The following is a 20,145-nucleotide window of genomic DNA, read 5'->3' as shown; positions in this document are numbered from 1 at the left end:
GTTGTATTTGGAGTGTATGTTGCATTGAGTGCAGTGTAATTATGTGGCGGGTAACTATGTGGCACTAAGTGGTATTTGGAGTGTATGTTGCGTTGAGCGCAGTGTAATTATGTGGCGTGTAATTATGTGGCAATGAGTGGTATTTGGAGTGTATGTTGCATTGAGTGCAGTGTAATTATGTGGCACTGAGTGGTATTTGGAGTGTATGTTGCATTGAGTTCAGTGTAATTATGTGGCGGGTAATTATGTGGCACTGAGTGGTATTTGGAGTGGATTTTGCATTGAGTGCAGTGTAATTATGTGGCGTTTAATTATGTGGCACTGAGTGGTAATAGTTCAAGTTCAAGTTAGAAATTTGTATAGCGCGCTACTCACCCAGAGGGTCTGAAGGCGCTTAAGGGAGAGGGGTTCGCTACTGATCGAACAGCCAGGTTTTGAGTTGCTTTCTGAAGGAGAGGTGGTTCTGTGTAAGGCGGAGGTGGGTGGGCAGGGAGTTCCAGGTCTTGGCTGCTAAGTAGGAGAAGGATCTTCCTCCCATGGTGGCTCTTCAGATGCATGGAATTGCGGCGAAGGATTGGTTGGACGATCGTAGTTGGCGGGTGGGGGTGTAGAAGGTCAGGCGAGTGTTGAGGTATTTGGGTCCTAAGTCGTGGAGGGCTTTGTGTGCGTGGGTGAGGAGACAGAACGTGATTCTTTTGTTGACAGGGAGCCAGTGCAGGTCTCTTAGGTGACCGGATACGTGGTTGTGGCGAGGTATATCTAGGATGAGCCGAGCGGAGGCGTTCTGAATGCGTTGAAGACTTTTCTGCAGTTTGGCTATGGTTCCGGCATAGAGGGTGTTTCCGTAGTCTAGTCGGCTGGTGACGAGTGCTTGGGTGACCGACTTCCTTGTTTCGGTGGGGATCCATCGGAAGATCTTACGGAGCATACGCAGGATGTTGAAACATGATGAAGAGACGGCGTTGACCTGTCTGGTCATTGAGAGGGAGGAGTCTAGGATGAAACCCAGGTTGGGAGCATGGTCCGTTGGTTTGGGTGCGTTGCCTAGGGCCGCGGGCCACCATGAGTCGTCCCAGGTAGAGGGGGATGATCCTGGGATGAGGACTTCCGTCTTGTCAGAGTTCAGTTTTAGGCGACTGTTCTTCATCCATTCGGCAACGTCTTTCATCCCTTCGTGTAGGTTGGATTTGGCGGTGGTTGTGTCTTTGGTGAGGGAGAGGATCAGCTGGGTGTCGTCTGCGTAGGAGATGATGTTGAGGTTGTGTTGGCATGCGATGGATGCGAGGGGACTCATGTAGACGTTGAAGAGGGTGGGGCTGAGCGATGATCCTTGCGGCACGCCGCATATGACTTCGGTGGCCTCTGAACTGAAAGGGGGGAGGCGGACTCTCTGTGTTCTTCCGGCGAGGAACGAGATGATCCAATCCAATGCTTTGTCTCGTATCCCAACGTCCCTGAGGTGTTGTACAAGTGTGCGGTGGCAGACAGCGTCGAACGCTGCGGAGAGGTCCAGGAGGATGAGGGCCGCTGTTTCCCCGTTGCCGAGCAGTGTTCGGATGTCGTCTGTGGTTGCGATGAGGGCGGTCTCGGTGCTGTGGTTGGCTCGGAAGTCGGACTGTGAGGGGTCGAGGGAACTGTTAGACTCAAGGAAGGCGGCGAGTTGGCTGTTGACGGTCTTCTCGATGACTTTGGCGGGGAACGGGAGGAGCGAGATGGGGCGGTAGTTCTTAAGTTCGGTGGGGTCAGCTGTAGGTTTTTTCAGGTGAGCGCTGAGCTCGGCATGTTTCCAGCTTTCTGGGAAGGCAGCTGTGTTGAAGGAGCAATTGATGATGTCCCGGAGTTGGGGTGCTATGACGGAGTCGGCCTTGTTGAAGATGTGATGGGGGCATGGGTCAGTTGGCGACCCGGAGTGGATGGAGTTCATCAAGCGGATGGTGTCTTCGGTGCTGATCGGGGTCCAGGTGCGGAGGGTGGTGGTGGGGGGCTTTGGTTCAGTGGTGAGGGGAGTGGGCTGGTCGCCGAAGCTGTTGTGTATGTCTGCGATCTTGCTGTGGAAGAACGAGGCTAGAGAGTCGCAGAGGTCTTGAGAGGGAGTGATGTCGTTGTTGCCGGCGTTGGGATTGGTGAGTTCTTTGACGATGTTGAAGAGTTCCTTGCTGTTGTGTGCGTTGTTGTCAAGTCGATCCTTGAATGCTGATTTCTTGGTGGTGCGGATTAGCTGGTGGTGTATTTTGCATTGAGTGCAGTGTAATTATGTGGCGTTTAATTATGTGGCACTGAGTGGTATTTGGAGTGCATATTGCATTGAGTGCAGTGTAATTATGTGGCACTGAGTGGTATTTGGAGTGTATGTTGCATTGAGTGCAGTGTAATTATGTGGCGGGTAATTATGTGGCACTGAGTGGTATTTGGAGTATATGTTGCATTGAGTGCAGTGTAATTCTGTGGCGTGTAATTATGTGGCACTGAGTGGTGTTTGGAGTGTATTTTGCATTGAGTGCAGTGTAATTATGTTGCATGTAACTATGTGGCACTGAGTGATATTTGGAGTGCATATTGCATTGAGTGCAGTGTAATTATGTGGCACTGAGTGGTATTGGGAGTGTATGTTTCATTGAGTGCAGTGTAATTATGTTTTCGGGTAATTATGTGGCACTGAGTGGTATTTGGAGTATATGTTGCATTGAGTGCAGTGTAATTATGTGGCGTGCCATTATGTGGCACTGAATGGTATATAGAGTGTATGTTGCATTGAGTGCAGTGTAATTATGTGGCGTGTAATTATGTGGCACTGAGTGGTATTTGGAGTGTATGTCGCATTGAGTGCAGTGTAATAATGTGGCGTGTAATGATGTGGCACTGAGTAGTATCTGGAGTGTATGTTGCGTTGAGCGCAGTGTAATTATGTAGCATATAATTATGTGGCACTGATTTGTATTATGAGGAGTGTATGTTGTGTTCAGTAGAGTGTAATTGTGTGGCACTGAGTGGTATTGTTTGGAGTGTATGTTGCATTGTAAATATGTAGCATATAATTATGTGGCACTGAGTGTTATTGTGTGGAGTGTGTGTTGCATTCAGTAGAGTGTAATTTTGTGGTGTGTAATTATGTGGCACTGAGTGGTAATTGGAGTGTATGTAGCGTTGAGCGCAGTGTATTTATGTAGCATATAATCATGTGGCACTGAGTGGTATTGTGTGGAGTGTATGTTGTATTCAGTAGAGTGTAATTGTGTGTGAGGATGCAGTGTGTGTGAGGGTGCAGAATGTGTGAGGGTGCAGAGTGTGTGAGGGTGCAGAGTGCGTGAGGGTGCAGAGTGTGTGAGGGTGCAGTGTGTGAGGGTGCAGTGCAGCATTAAAAAGTATACTGCTTCTGTGTTTGCGCTCAGACATCACTGTGCATGTCATAATAGTTGTGGTATTTAATATCATAGTGCTGTTATATCAATAAATGCACATCACTTGCGGTATACTCTATGCATCAACATAAATAGTAAAATAAAAGACCTATAGGTTGCAATGCGTAGTGTGCTCCGCACTGTTCGAAGTAAGTACATTTAATAATGAGAAAGGACAGTTTTTGAATAAAGTGTCCTTGAAGCGCTGTTGAAGGATGTACAAAGAGCGTCTACTAATAAATTTGTTGCAACAAAGGAACAATAAGGAGCCAGTTAGAAAAAAGGGTAAAATACCGGCAACTAGCAAACACAAGTAAAGTCTTATTAAATTAATGAAGCGCAATAAATAAAAGCGTCTGTAACCAAAAAAAAGAACAGGCTCCATTGATTAATACATTTCAGTCAAGTGATGTCCTCGCCCAAAACACGCAAAAACATGAGCTTCACGAGGTAACAGACTCGCCATTTGGAAAAACCAAACAGTCTGGCCTAGGCAAGGGTGTGTGACAGGAAACAAGGACTGGGCGAGAAGGGAGGGGGGAATGCCAGCAGGAAGGGAGGGTGCGGCAAAGCAGCTGGGGTGTTGCTTGTAAACAACAAGCTCTGGCATTGCGCGGAGGGGGCGGGGGAGCGGATTCCTTTGAAGTGTAAACCAGCATGAGTGCGGAGAGAGGCTCACAGCCTGACAAATGGTGTGCAATGTGCACGCGCTCGCACACATGCACTGTAGGCAATCCGCCTAGAAAAGCCTTTGGGTGAAGTTTTTTAAAGCCCCTACATAATATCTCACCAACAAGCAGTGCTAAAGCAATGCCTTAGGCGAGAACTAAAAAGAGAAATACACAATAATGACACTCACCGCAAATGGTGATATGTGTCCCAACTCTTTTAAAAGGATAAATGAAATATCATATTGTCTGATGTGGATAAACATGATGATGAATTCAATAGGACCGCCCAACCGTGTCAATCCTATTCTCTGTTCAGGAAGAGAAATATTGAAATGATAGAGTGTGTCAGGGTTCTAAATTGTCCCCCTCTATGGGTTAAACCCTTTCTCACAGGCCTTTGTATCTAATTGGTCTTACAGGTTGCCAGGTTGGTGTGTCGGATATAAATGGCCAGGGAGTCATGTTTTCTATCCTCCTCTTCACAAACTGCGGTCTTCTTATGTGGGACTAACCATACCCAGTGGAATATTTAACATTGATATTTGAATATAGACACACTGGAAGTAACTAGGCACCGGAAAGGGTTCCCTGTGTAGACATGGGTATTTCAGAGAGATGTGGCCTATGTATAACCATGATTATTCTTTTATTATTTAATTTAATTTAATTGTGGGTTTATATAGTGCTAGAATCAACTCCCGGAGGAGTATCTCCGCGCTTCGACCGCTGGGGAACCCGTCCTGGCTCACCCTGAGAGATGGTCCCTAATGGGTATCTCTAAGGTGCGACCAGGCATCCCTGGCGGTCTGGGGGGCCGTTGTGAAGATGAGGCAAGCTAATGCCCAGAGTTGCCGAGTGTGGTCCCTGACTGGAGTAGGCACCGAGGCGAGAATTATCGAGCCCGCTGACCCTGGTCCACGACCCTGCCGCGTCGGGAATCGAACCCTGGTCCCGGGCCGTCCTCGGCTTACGGGTCTGCCGCCTCTAACCAGTGAGCCACACCACTTCACATGTTACTGTACAAATGCAAGAATAGGAATACTTCAGGAATGTATGCACTTTGGCCCCTTACTTATTAACTAATTGTACATGGGCCTGCCTTCTTGGTCTGGGGGTCTGTTCTGACAATATCCAGGTCTGGGAACATTACCACTAAAGAAGACTGCAGTTTGTGGAGGAGGATAGATAAATAAGAACGACATGACTCCCTTGCCATTTATATCCGACACAACAACCTGGCCATCTGAAAATATATTTCTTCGACAACATTATACATGGAGTCCACCCTTTTATGAGAGACTTGACCTGCCATTAAGGTAAGACCATTTAGATACAAAGGCATGTGAAAAAGGGTTTAACCCATAGAGGGGGGCAATTTAGAACCCTGACACACTTCCTGAACAGAGAATAGGATCGACTCGGTTGGACGGTCCCATTGTGAAAGATCATCATTTTTATCCACATCAGACAATATTATATGTCATATATCCTTTTAAAAGAGTTGAGACACACATCACCATTTGTGGTGAATACCATTATTGTGTACTCTACTTCTCTTTTTTTGAAAAACCATGATTCTGGGTGAATGATCTTGTTGACTGTATAAATGTAGAGGTACTGTGGATGAGATCAGCAATTAACTGGTTTTGAGAGGTTTTTAGAACCCTCAGGGGTATATCACAGTAACCAAAGGAGATTAACTATCAGATGGATGTTTCTGTGGGGATACGGTATATTAAGTAGTTTTGTGATGTGCTAATCAAGATGCGATATCTTACCTTGTAGACATATGTCTAAAAGTATATTTCTGTGTGTTTTCCTTCTCCTAGATTATTCACATTGTTATCTCTCCAAGGAGGGAGGTAATAATCCCTTATTTCTTTGTTCTGAGGAAGGTGGGATCTATTTTGTTATTTCCACCAAAACGCGTTCACGCTAATATTTCTGAATCCGACCACGAGGAATCACTGGGTTGAATTGAGTTGTGATTTCACCAAGATATGAACTTGATGCAAAAAGTTGGATCAGGTTATGCAACAGCACTTTTTGAGACTGTGCATGGTTCTCCCCGCTAGGACCAGTGGTCCCCTATCTTGTCTTACACTGTGGTTGTTTTAATATTGTAAATACTGCTTTTTAAATCTGATGGAGGGCTTTTTACTATTGTACACATTGTTTTTGTACTGTTTACAGTTTGTTGTATATGAATTCCATACTATTGAATGTTTTAATGATGCAAATTATAATGGTTTTATGATGGTATTTTCTTGTGCAATTAAAGCATCTGATGTTTAATCTCTAACTTGGTGGTATATCAGTTCCTGGTGGGAGGTCTCATTCCATAGGTACAGCTAATGTATGGTGAATTACCATTTTAAGTGAACCTTTGGGTGATTGTGGTTGCAACTTCGAACACAAAGGGAACATCTTTTTCTTCTACTGCTTAGTAGTGCCCTGTTCCCTCTGGTTGTAGGGCCACCTCTATAGTATAAATTCTAGGGCGAATGTGTCTACCAAAGACATAAGGTCGGTCCTCACGCCCTTTGCACCTGCACATCATGTTGCAGGTAAACTGTGCGCTTGACTGATAGGAGGAACTGCTTCAAGGCGGGCATCTGCTTATGACTCTTTACTGGTGCCAAAGCATGCTGCAGTCAGTACTCCACCACCCTCATACCGCCAGCCCCACAGAAAACTCGTAATGCTGTGGTAAGGATGTTGCCGGCTTCCCGATGTTCTCTTTACTGCTGCAGGCTGGCAGTGTGACCGCCAAAATCATAATTGGACACAAAATTTAAATCTAAAGATTCCAGTGTTAGACCAACCAGGTGGTCCTACATCATTGAACTGTTCGGCTGGGAGCAAGATGAAAGTAAAGCACTAGTCTGACCCCTCCATGGATCAACCTACCCCCCTAATAGGAGTTGAGCTTGAGGCTCTCCCAGTTTGGCATTTAAGGGGGCTATAAGAAGCCTTATGTGCTACCAGTGCCACTGCCACTTTATAGTGATAAGAGTGTTGTCCTGTAAATAAAATGTGTCCATGTCTTACACACTTAGCCATGCTTCTGCAAATGAAGCAGTTAATAGCTGCAAGACACTCAATTGTCTGGCCACTCCACAGTCATCATGAATGCAGGCATCTCAGGTACCTGTGCTGAGCCCTGGAAATACCTCATCAAATTAAGATCTGCTTACTTTCAACACTGCTCCTTTTCTTGTTGATGGTGTGGTCAAAGGCCAGTGGATCCTGCATGGTTCTGTGGAAAGCCAATTGGTCTGCCAACGTCCGGCGAGCAAGAATCATGTTTTGGAGGACCTGATGAGAAATACAAAGAAGTGGGCTTTTTAATGCTAACCCTAAATCTTATTTTAATTTCAAATGAAGCATGACACCTGGTAATGTTTAACTAGACTGTTGCCTTTGGGCCAATAACTTTATAATCTGAGGTACAACGATCTTAGGGTGAAGCCTTCTACAGGCATGGGGCTCCCAGGTGGCCATAAGAGACATGTTTTGTGGATAAACTATGACTTGATATTTAGCAACAGCATGAATTCTGAATTTCGGCTTGCATCTATGTGTTTTCATAAACCCTCCAGTCTGAATTTTGTCATGATTTACAAGACTACAGAACCCATAAATGCACTTGATGGTCATTCTGAAAATATAGAAATGCTAATTGAACACTCACAGATCTACAAATCTCAGATGGTTTGGTTTTTACCTTTTTTCTGCTTGCAAAGCTGTGCTGCCCTCTGCCTCCCCAGTGTTTTGTTCCTATGCCCCCACTGCAACGCTCTTAAGCTCCTAGACTTCAGGGCCCCTGTGGTTCCCATCGCCCACCCTGCTCTTTGAGTTTATTGGCCCAGTTCCTATTCCCAGCACTGGTCCTTCTGCTCCATGCTTCGTGTGATCCTGCAATTTCTTCCTTCCATTTAAAAATCAGCCAACCTGAGCAGCCTTTTCTGGTTTTGTTCAGTCTAATGTTTGTGGCCCAATTGCCCTTAGTACTCTATATTTCTGTGCCTGCATTGTTTCAGTTCCCAATAAGTCTGGCTTGACAATGACGTTGTATGCTAGACATATGGTTACCAATTCTACAAAACAGTGTTTCTTTCCGTATAGACCGCAGACCCACAGGCATCCGCGACTGTTTAAAAAATTAAACAATATTGGCAAATTAATAAAATATATGCACAGTAAAGTAAAACCTGTGTAGATTTACACCTAAGTGCAAGAATAAATATACATGTGATTAAATCTTCATGTGTAAGTTTACCTTTGTGAATCAGGCCCATTTTGCACAGTTGCATAGGGACACTAGAATGTCTTTCATGGTGGTACCTTTGTTTACTTTAAAGAAATCTCTTTGTAAGAATAAAGGCAGTCCATTCTTCAATGCTGTTCTGGCTCTCCAATGGACCAGTGCCTGCCCAATGCTCTGACTTTGGCAGTGGAGATTAATAACACCATTTAACATACAATTTTTACTGATTCACTGTCTCTGGTGTGGTTCCTAAGGAGTGGAAACAGGCAACGGTCATCCCATTGATTGAAAAAAACACCTTGGCTGTCCCCACAGAGCTGGATAATTTTAGGCGGAGCTCGCTGCTACCAGCTGTATTTAAAGTGTCGGAGAAGCTGGGACATCAGCAACTGAATATATTTCTGGAACAGCATGAGTTACTACATCCTTCCCAATCTGGTTTAAGCCCCAGATATAGTATGGAAACAGCTCCGTTGGTGCTCGAAATCTATTAGGAAGTACCTGGATCAGGGGAGAGCACCACCCTTATTCGCTTGGATCTGTCAGTGTTGATCGATAGTACTTCTCATCAAAAGATTTCTGTCCAGACTAGCTCACTTTAGGGTATGTGGCAGCATTTTGCAGTATTTTTATCAGAAAGGGGACATTTAGTCAGGTTGGAGCCTTCTTCTTCTTATTTTAAAGTACCTAAATGTGGGGTTTCACAGGAGTCTTCCCTGAGCCCTATATTATTTAATGTGTCATGGAACCTTTGACCACCATTGTGAGGACTATTGGTTTATCTACTATGCGGATGATCCACAGCTTATCTTCTCACTGGGTGATAACTCTATTGGACGCAGCTGACTTTTAAGTGCCACCTTTTAGAGATGTTCGATTAAATGCATAAAAACTGCTTGCATTGTTAACCAAGATTCTTCTCTTTGTCCCCAAGAAGCCCAGTTGGTCAAATGACTGGTGGCCGACCGTATAGGGACCGGTTCATCTACCTCTGCAGTTGCAAAAAATCTTGGGTAATTTTTGACGCCAGGCTCCCATTTTGCCCCTAAACTACATCACTGCAGGGGTGTGTTTTTCTTTGATTCGGATACTGAAGAAGACGTTTAGAGATTGTCCATCTTGAATCGCTGAAAATGATAGTTCATGTGGGAATCACCTCCAGACTTGATCATGCAAATGCTTTGTTCTTGGGACTTCCTAGTTATCTTATTAAACATATGCCTTTCTTCAAAATGACGTGGCCAGAGTGATTTTAAAAGTTTCTAGACTCCGTTTGGTAATGGCACACGTCAAAGTACTACATTAGCTTCCGATTGAGAAACATTAATTTTAAAGCCTTGGTTATTGCTTTTGTTCCCTCCACAGGGAGGCCTCCAACTATTTATGTAGAAGGATTTGTCCCTGTGTATCACCTCGTGACCTTAGAGCTAGGGATCCCTTTCTGATTTTTGCAACCAGGTTCCGCCTCAAGACGAGGGGTAGCCGTTCCTTCACCAACTTGACCACCAAGGCTTGGAATGAGGCTCCTCTCTACCTGCGCTAGATTCCCAATGAATATCAGTTTATGAAACAATTAAAGACCTGGTTATTTTATTAACTGAGGATTACTGGTAGGGTCTCATCTGCTTCTAGCGTCAGGACCCTCTTTTTGGCAGCTGTGAGCACAACACGTTTTTTTGTATAGTGTTGTATTGTTAGTACATGTATGCTGTGCAAATGGAAACATTTGATGAATCCTTTATTGAAGATTTTGAAATTGTACTGAGATTGTATAACAAGTTGTCAAAGAAGAAATTAAAGATTTAAACTAGCAAGTGACAAATATAATCAAGAATGGTTGAATATGGAGCTGACTGGGAAGCATTGTGACTTCTGTATTTACAGTGGGATAAAAGTTGTGGCGATCATGATGCATTCGCATTGCTGAAACAGAGAAAGTAGTGATATGAGAGCGTAACTAGATATTGACTAGATAATAAAACCATATGCTGTATCTGAAAATGCTCAATGATATATCCTGTGTCATCAAGTGAAAGCAGACTATTTTTTATTTTATGAAACTGGATGTAAACATTTCCCCCCAAAAAGTTAAAGGGTCTTCTATTGATCATTTCAAAAAGTAATGGATTTAGCAAATAAAATGAATGCTTATGCTGGTAACATGATGATATGGTTTGGTTGCCTCAGGTTCTAGCCGTACCTGACTCTGCATCCCCGCAGTTAGAATGGAAGGGCGATACACTCCGGCTCCCATCAGCAGCGGCTGCGGGGTTGGCCTTGAGTCCCAGACTGGGTAGTTGAGGAAGATGAGCTTGCTGAAGTTGAACTTGTATGTGAATCTCTTTCCCTTGGTCTTGTGAAGTATCCTCTTGTTGTAGTAATACCTGCATGATACAGGAGACAACATTTGCATTCCTTTTAACTCTATTGATACTATGCTACATATTACTTCAAATAAAGTGATCCTCACACCAATGCCATCTATACAAGATACAACAAGTCTAGCAATTACAATGCATAACTTGCCGTTTGAAAAGGGGACCTGGGGTATTCTCACACTGGGGGATACTTCATGAAGATATATGGACAGCTTGTCGAGTGCTGGTAACTCTGGTTGGATTCATGCCAAGGTTCTTGACTATATTGGGGATTCCTAACTTGCTGGGTCTGATCTAAGAGGTTAACTGTGGCATTTCGGTATAGCTGTGGCTTCACTGCCCAATAATTCACATTTACCGTCAACAATGTTAGGGATTGGGTAGAGTGATGTTCTTTTTTTTAACACAAATTGATTTTCTTTTCTGACATTTTTGAGTCACTATACCGAACAGGGGTTTGAATTGTGGAATAAAGCAATTCCTTTACAGAGAAAGTGGGGATACTGAGGAGTGGCACATTATGGGAACAGATACCCTTGTTCTTGCATGTTACTATCCTAAACAAAAAACATCTCTCTTTTTCCTTTCCTTTTTGACTATATGCCTTCTAGCGAGCGATAAGATGCAGTCAGTGGAGGTGCGCTTTATAAATAATTAAGTAAATATATGTATTTTTTGGGGGGTGGTTTTATATAAAGTAAATATGTTTAACAGCTTTGGTTGGAAAGTTTAGTAACTGTGTTTATCCCCACATTGTATTTTGTTGGTTTGACTATGGACTTTAGGAAGGGTTGCAAAGTCCTGAATTTGGTTGCTTGAACCTAGGAGTATTCCTCGTTTATGTGAGTCTTGAGTTTCAGAGCCCACATTCTATATCTAAGCCTCATTATGAGCTCCAGAGCCCGCATTCTATATCTAAGCCTCATCTTGAGCTCCAGATCCCATATTCTATATCTAAGCCTCATCTTGAACTCTAGGGCCTCCATTCTATATCCAAGCCTCACCTTGAGCTCCAGAGCCCGCATTCTATATCTAAGCCTCATCTTGAGCTCCAGAGCCCGTATTCTATATCTAGGCCTCATCTTGAGCTCCAGAGCCCGCATACTATATCTAAGCCTCATCTTGAGCTCCGGAACCCGCACACTATATCTAAGCCTCATCTTGAGCTCCAGAACCCGCATTCTATATCTAAGTCTCCTCTTGAACCTTATGGCCCGCATTCTATATCTAAGTCTCATCTTGAGCTCCAGAGCCCGCATTATATATCTAAGCCACATCTTGAGCTCCAGATCCCGCATTCTATATAAAGCCTCATCTTGAGCTCCAGGGCCTCCATTGTATATCCAAGCCTCGTCTTGAGCTCCAGAGCCCGCATTCTATATCTAAGTCTCATCTTGAGCTCCAGAGCCCGTATTCTATATCTAAGCCTCATCTTGAGCTCCAGAGACCGTATTCTATATCTAAGTCTCATCTTGAGCTCCAGGGCCCGCATTATATATATAAGCCACATCTTGAGCTCCAGAGCCCGTATTCTATATCTAAGCCTCATCTTGAGCTCCAGAGACCGCATTCTAAATCTAAGCCTCATCTTGAGCTCCAGAGCCCGCATTTTATATCTAAGCCTCATCTTGAGCTCCTGAGCATGCAATCTATACCTAAGCCTCAGCTTGAGCTTCAGAGCATGCAATCTATACCTAAGCCTCAGCTTGAGCTTCAGAGCCTGCATTCTATATCTAAGCCTCATCTTAAGCTCCAGAGCCCACATTCTATATCTAAGCCTCATCTAGAGGTCCAGAGCCCAATTCTATATCTAAGCCTCATCTTGAGCTCCAGGGCCTCCATTCTATATCCAAGCCTCGTCTTGAGCTCCAGAGCCCGCATTCTATATCTAAGTCTCATCTTGAGCTCCAGAGCCCGTATTCTATATAAAGCCTCATCTTGAGCTCCAGGGCCTCCATTCTATATCCAAGCCTTGTCTTGAGCTCCAGAGCCCGCATTCTATATCTAAGTCTCATCTTGAGCTCCAGAGCCCGTATTCTATATCTAAGCCTCATCTTGAGCTCCAGAGACCGCATTCTAAATCTAAGCCTCATCTTGAGCTCCAGAGCCCGCATTGTATATCTAAGCCTCATCTTGAGCTCCTGAGCATGCAATCTATACCTAAGCCTCAGCTTGAGCTTCAGAGCATGCAATCTATACCTAAGCCTCAGCTTGAGCTTCAGAGCCTGCATTCTATATCTAAGCCTCATCTTGAGCTCCAGAGCGCACATTCTATATCTAAGCCTCATCTAGAGGTCCAGAGCCCAATTCTATATCTAAACCTCATCTTGAGCTCCAGGGCCTCCATTCTATATCCAAGCCTCGTCTTGAGCTCCAGAGCCCGCATTCTATATCTAAGTCTCATCTTGAGCTCCAGAGCCCGTATTCTATATCTAAGCCTCATCTTGAGCTCCAGAGACCGCATTCTAAATCTAAGCCTCATCTTGAGCTCCAGAGACCGCATTCTAAATCTAAGCCTCATCTTGAGCTCCAGAGCCCGCATTTTATATCTAAGCCTCATCTTGAGCTCCTGAGCATGCAATCTATACCTAAGCCTCAGCTTGAGCTTCAGAGCCTGCATTCTATATCTAAGCCTCATCTTGAGCTCCAGAGCCCACATTCTATATCTAAGCCTCATCTAGAGCTCCAGAGCCCACATTCTATATCTAAGCCTCAATTTGAGCTCCAGAAGCCACTCATTGAGCACTAGGTCAGAGGTATGGAACATGCTGTTTGCAAATAAATGTTTAGATTCATTTAGATGAGTTATCCAAGCTTCGAGTTTGGGGCACTAAGGCAATGCCTTGGGTTCTTAAACCTAGGTTTGGTTAATTAAAGCAGACTGCATGTTGAGTTTTTTATAGTGATCCCTAAGCTTGACTTTGTGAACCCAGGTGAGAGTTATGTATTTGAAGTAGTAGACACGAATTGTTAAGAAAAAGGTTTGGACCTTTTATATTTTTGGGTACACAAATCTTCATTTTAGACAAGTAGCTATAATTCTTGTTGCAGGTTCATAAGACGTGCGAGCTGTAGACTGATAACTCTGGTTTCTAGAGCAAGAGCTGGGGTGTGTGGATTCGGTGTGTGCGCTAGGAGGATTTGAAATGTGTACATAGATAGCCTCCCCTACTGACAGTGATGCATGTACTTACAGGGAGAGTATCAATCTCTGAAGCTCAGTTGCACAAGTCCGCCTCTCCTGATGACCGTCTGGACTTCTGTGAAAGCGGTCGCTCCCCCCACGCCCCCTGGCCTCAAGAGTTGGCTGATAGTCACTGTGGTATCGTAGGCTGACATTCAACATAGCGCATTATAGCGCCGAACCTCGCATTACGATTTGCTTTGAAGCGCAACTTTACCTTAATTGAAGCTGCTGCCGCCTTTAGCATTGTGCATTGTGTGCTGCTTTGAACTTTGACTTATTGAAGCTACAGCCGCCATTAGCATTTAACATTCGTGCTGCTTTGTATGCTTCGTTGTGAATTGCTTCTTCCTCAGCCCCAGTTTCACTTTCCCAGGATCCATTTTGTCGTGTTTGTTTAGCCTTCCTTTGGCCCGCCTACCCTCCCCGCTACCGCCTCCCAGCTGACCCGCCCATGCTCCGCCCCCTCCTCTACCCATTTAAGACAGATGTCCCAACGCGCAGCGTCCACGTGCTACGGCCGCGCCGAAGGTGCGCCAAAGGTAAGCCCGTCTACGCCCGTCCGCGCCTGGACCGCGCCCAGCGCCAGACCCCCTGGTTCCCTTAAGTCCCAGTCCACCCGCATTACATACGTTTCCTCCTCCCTTCTTGCACTCAACCCCGGCCGACTCCCCAACTGCACCCAAGCCGCACCTGGACACACCCATGGACCCTTAACATGCAACTCCTGCAAGTTTGACTGCTCACAAAACAATCCCTCATCCACTAACACCAAACATAGATCTGACGCCAACCACCTAAAATGCATCCTACTCAACACCCGATCGGTCCACAAACACGCCATCAACCTCTGGAATCTACTAGACACCATCTCTCCGGACGTCGCCTTCCTAACAGAAACATGGATGAACGCCTCCTCAGCCCCAGACATCACCATTGCCATCCCAGAAGGCTACAAGATCATCCGCAAGGACCGCATCAAGCAAACAGGAGGAGGCATCGCCATCGTCCATAAGAATTCCATCCACATCTCAACCAGCTCGGACGTCAACCTCTCTAGCGCCGAACGCCTTCACTTCCAGATCCACACCGACCCCAAGACCACACTCAGAGGCACCCTCCTCTACAGGCCACCAGGACCCCGTACAAAATTCACTGAAGACATCACCGATTTCATTACCCCACACGCCCTCCCCTCCGAAGACTACATTCTATTGGGAGACCTCAATTTTCACCTGGAAAAGAGCAACGACAACAACACCACCACTCTTCTGGACAATTTCGCCAACCTCGGTCTCAAACAACTTATTAATACCCCCACACACCACGCAGGACACACAATCGACCCTATCTTCACCTCCAGCAAACATATTTCCTTCAGTCACACCACAGTTCTCCAATGGACGGACCACAGCTGCGTTCACTTTGTTTACAATAAGACCACAACCCACAACCATCCTCAACCTACCCTACGAAGAAACTGGAACAAAATCACCATCGACCAGATCTCCTCATCGCTTCTTCAAAACCCCCCTGCCCAATCATCGAACCCCAACCAAGCAGCCATTAACCTCACTCAATGGCTAACCAACACCGCCGACAACCTAGCACCTTTGAAAAAACGTCAAATCAAACTAGGCAGCAAAAACGCCCCCCTGGTTCAACGATGATCTTAAGAAATCCAAGAAATTCTGTCACTCCCTTGAGAAGGCCTGGAAAAAAGACCCAAACACCAACACCAGGGACGCCTTCAAAAACGCCACCCGCATATACCACCAATTGATCCGGGCTGCCAAGAAAACCGCATTCAAAGACCGACTGGACAAAAACGCCCACAACAGCAAGGAATTATTCAACATCGTCAAAGAGTTTACCAACCCCACTGCCAACTCCAACGACATCACCCCCTCTCAAACCCTTTGCGACTCCCTAGCTTCGTTCTTCCACGACAAAATCGCAGATATCCACAACAGCTTCGACAACCAACCCGAAGACCAACCCTCCCAACCCTCTGCCGTACCTTCACCCCCCTTGAACATCCTGAATGACTGGAACCCAATCTCCACTGAGGACACCATCCGCCTGATGAACTCCATCCACTCAGGATCCCCCACAGACCCATGCCCTCACCACATCTTCAACAAAGCAGACTCCATCATAGCACCACACCTCCGAGACGTCATCAACTGCTCCCTCAACTCCGGCACCTTCCCAGAAAGCTGGAAACACGCCAAACTCAGCGCCCTTCTGAAAAAACCCACAGCTGACCCCACCGAACTCAAAAACTACCGCCCCATCTCGCTCCTTCCATTCCCGGACAAAATCATCGAGAAAGCTGTCAACAACCAGCTCGCCGCCTTCCTCGAAGCCAACAAATCCCTCGACTCCTCACAGTCCGGCTTCAGAGCCAAACACAGTACTGAGACCGCACTCATCGCAGCAACAGACGACATCCGAACTCTACTGGACAATGGAGACACAGTCGCCCTCATCCTCCTCGACCTCTCCGCAGCCTTCGACACAGTCTGTCATAACACCCTGTTACAACGACTCAGAAAGATCGGAATCCAAGGAAAAGCATTGGAATGGATCACCTCGTTCCACGCCGGAAGAACTCAGAGAGTACGCCTCCCACCATTCAAGTCAGAGGCCACTGAAGTCATCTGCGGCGTGCCACAAGGATCTTCACTCAGCCCCACCCTCTTCAACGTATACATGAGCCCCCTCGCGACCATCGCACGCCAACACAACCTCAACATCATCTCCCACGCTGATGACACTCAACTGATCCTCTCACTCACCAAAGACCCAAACATCGCCAAAACCAACCTACATGAAGGAATGAAAGAGGTAGCCGAATGGATGAAGCATAGCCGTCTGAAACTGAATTCAGACAAAACAGAAGTCCTTATCTTAGGTACCTCCCCCTCCGCCTGGGACGACTCTTGGTGGCCAGAGGCCCTTGGAAAAGCACCCATCCCGACGGATCACGCACGGAACCTAGGCGTCATCCTGGATTCCTCACTCTCGATGACCAGACAAGTCAACGCCGTCTCTTCATCTTGCTTCAACATTCTTCGCATGCTCAAAAAAACATTTCGCTGGATCCCTACCGAAACCAGAAAAACGGTCACCCACGCACTGGTTACAAGCCGACTGGACTACGGAAACACCCTTTACGCCGGTACCACCGCAAAACTTCAGAAAAAACTCCAACGCATCCAGAACGCATCAGCCAGACTCATATTAGACATCCCGCGTAAAGATCACATTTCTGGTCACCTGAAAAACCTCCACTGGCTCCCCGTCAATAAGAGGATAACTTTCCGCCTCCTCACCCACGCACACAAAGCTCTTTACGAACTTGGACCCGAATGCCTCAATACACGTCTTTCCTTCTACACCCCCTCCCGCCAGCTGCGCTCTTCCAACCAAGCCCTCGCTGCTGTTCCCCGCGTCAACAAAACCACCATGGGAGGAAGATCATTCTCCTACCTAGCGGCCAAAACCTGGAACTCACTTCCCATGCACCTCCACCTCACTCAAAACCACCTAGCATTCAGAAAGCAACTTAAAACCTGGATATTCGAGAAGTAATTCCCCACCCCTCTTCAAGCGCCTTGAGACCCTCTGGGTATGTAGCGCGCTATATAAATTTTATTGACTTGACTGACTTGATGCCCCACCCGGATGTCTGGGACTAAGCACTGCTCCTCTCCCTGCAGTGCCCAGCATCCCAAGCCTCTTGTAGGGCTGAGTTCAGGCAGGGAAGCACCAGGTAAGGAATGGCTTCATGAGGCTGGTGTAGAAATCTAGTTATCCTAACTCCACTTTGAGTCACTCACATTGTTAAATGTATTCAGTGAGTATAGGTTCACACAGTCATTCCTATACCAATCATGCCAAGTGCTAGCCAGTCATGGGAGATTCCTTTTACGCAACAGGTTACTTCACGGCCCCAAATACCTGCTGGTCATGACAACCTCTCACAACATGTATCCAAACGTCTACCTAAAATAAATGGAGCCATTGAAGGGGCTTCAATTGTATCTGCTGTCACAATCAAAAGGACAAAGGTAATTATGGTACTAGATGGTGGAAGGAATATCAGCAACTCTTAGAGCAACCTTATGTCAAATTAGAATCGCTGCTTAACAAGTGAGAGACTTTCCTTTATTTTGATGTCTAGAGCAGTGGTTCTTAATCTGTGGACTGGAGACACCTGGGGGGGTACATGAAGCCTATTTAGGAAGTTAGCGACTGCTTAGACAGTTCAATAGTGTTAATAGATTATTAAAGTGTGTATCAAAAAACAAATCAAAGTCAAAGTCAAAATTTGCTTTATTCGTGATAAACACATAAAAGCATTTACATACATACAAATCCATAAAAAAAAAAAAAATTTTAAACTTGATCTGTGTTTCTTAAAAATAGAACTATAGACATTTAAAAATACATCAATTGGATCATAAGTTAAAAAATCTAAAAATGTAAAAAGCTTAAAAGTTGCAAATGTTTTTATAGCACGTTCTTTACAATAGTCTTCTAATAAGCTTTTGTCTAATGGACGATGACCACCCCAGGTATTTGGCAGTAGCTATTAATATAGGCAGTGATGAGTTGGTGCGAATAATTCTTGAAGCTACCGCACTACTTGTCGTTCCTAAATTTTTACACATCGGGGTTAGCCAAATACGTCTGGGTTACACGTATGATTTACATGCAAATAAAAAATGCCCAATGGTTTCATTATGCACTCCGCAGGATGGACAGATTTTAGTTGATAAGCCGCCCCACCTGCCAGTCAAGGATCTCAATGGGATGGCACCAGCTCTAATCTGGAAGAGTAACCTCCTGTCCCTTGGGTTGGTGATAACATCCCAATATGGTTCAAAATTGGGAAGGGACTTTGCTTCCAAGAATCTTCCCGCCATAGTCTCTGGGTTGGTTTCATTCCAGATTCGTGCTGCCACCCTATCCCAATAGATATTTTTAAGGACTTGTTTTGATGGAAAAGAAGCACTCTCGGGATTTTCCCATAATAGATGTAAACCAAGATCCCCCAACATGTTTTTAAGTTCTTTTAACCAACCTATTTTATGAAAAACATCTTCTCTGATAACATCCTTAAACCCCTCAGCATAATATGAAAGTTCAGGTGTTGTCCAAAGTCTGCGCCAGTACAACACTGGGCGCAACCTTGCAAGGTCGACAACTGACTTCCTACCCAGATCAAACTTAAGTGGTAACAAAGGAGACCCTTTAGGAAGACCAGTAATGAGTCTAAAAAACTTGTTTTCCGCAGTCTGTAATGGTTGTAGGTTCTCATAGCACCATAACTCTGCACCATAAAGAGTTGATCAGAGTGCTTTAGCCTCATACACCTGTAATGCTGGTTTAATCGGTTTTGTTAGGGATTTACGAAGTTCAGAGCCCAATGCACCGGCTATTTGCTTATGTCTCACGGTTGTAATGTCAATGTGCTTAGTCCATCTTAGGTCGTTAGAAACGTGGATTCCCAGATATGTAAAAGCATTTACCACATCCAAATTTCTGCCATTCATAACAATTCGGGGGCTGTGGCTACGACGAGGATTAAAAACCATCAGTTTAGTTTTGGCCACATTTATCTCTAAGCCATGGTCCTTGCAGAATTGATCGAAAATGGATAAAGCGTGCTGTAGACCACTTGGGGTTTTAGATAAAACAAATGTAAAAGGTACACTTTTAAAACGTTCTGTAAATGTGAAGGAATTTGAAATTGGAGACTAAAAATCAAGTTGGTATTGTTAGCTTGATCTGTAGGAGTAGCGTAAGTATATCAAAGAGAACATAGTGTAGACAATGGGTGACCTTAATTTAATTTAGAAAAGCTGCAACCTTCCCATTAAAATATATATATTTTTTTTACATATATTTGTGAATTAAATAAAATGATTTATCATTTGTGCATTGTTTTGAATTCTTGCTTCTGTCTTTTTGTGTAATATTCAGCAGTTCAAATTATCGTAATTACTTAGGTGAGGGTCATCGACTTCCAGAAATGACTCCCTAGGGGGCAGGGGCAGTGAATTCCAATAATGATACAGTGGGGGTTTCTGGATTAAACTAATGATTAATTGGAGGTCCACAATAGTGAAAAGGTTAAGAAACACTGTCCTCGAGCAAGAAATTGTAGACCATGGCTGAACGAGTAAATAGAGAAAGAACTAAGTTCAAAGACATGGAAGACACCAAAAGTCAT

At 45.0% G+C, this 20,145-nt stretch overlaps 1 protein-coding gene across 1 annotated transcript in view; it reads right to left on the bottom strand.

Annotated features, from left to right (window-relative positions):
* LOC144798109 (ETS translocation variant 3-like protein) overlaps positions 1-20,145 on the bottom strand; it is a 60,404-nt gene that overhangs the window by 8,314 nt on the left and 31,945 nt on the right. Inside the window, 2 exon segments of the mRNA XM_078668871.1 lie at positions 7,267-7,387; positions 10,540-10,723. Coding sequence (XP_078524997.1) covers positions 7,267-7,387; positions 10,540-10,723 — 305 coding nt within the window.

This window comes from Lissotriton helveticus, chromosome 12 (assembly GCF_964261635.1).
Source record: "Lissotriton helveticus chromosome 12, aLisHel1.1, whole genome shotgun sequence".
NCBI classification, from domain to species: Eukaryota; Metazoa; Chordata; class Amphibia; order Caudata; family Salamandridae; genus Lissotriton; species Lissotriton helveticus.
Note: the sequence above shows the minus strand (reverse complement) of the source record. Positions and strands in the feature narration are given on the sequence as shown.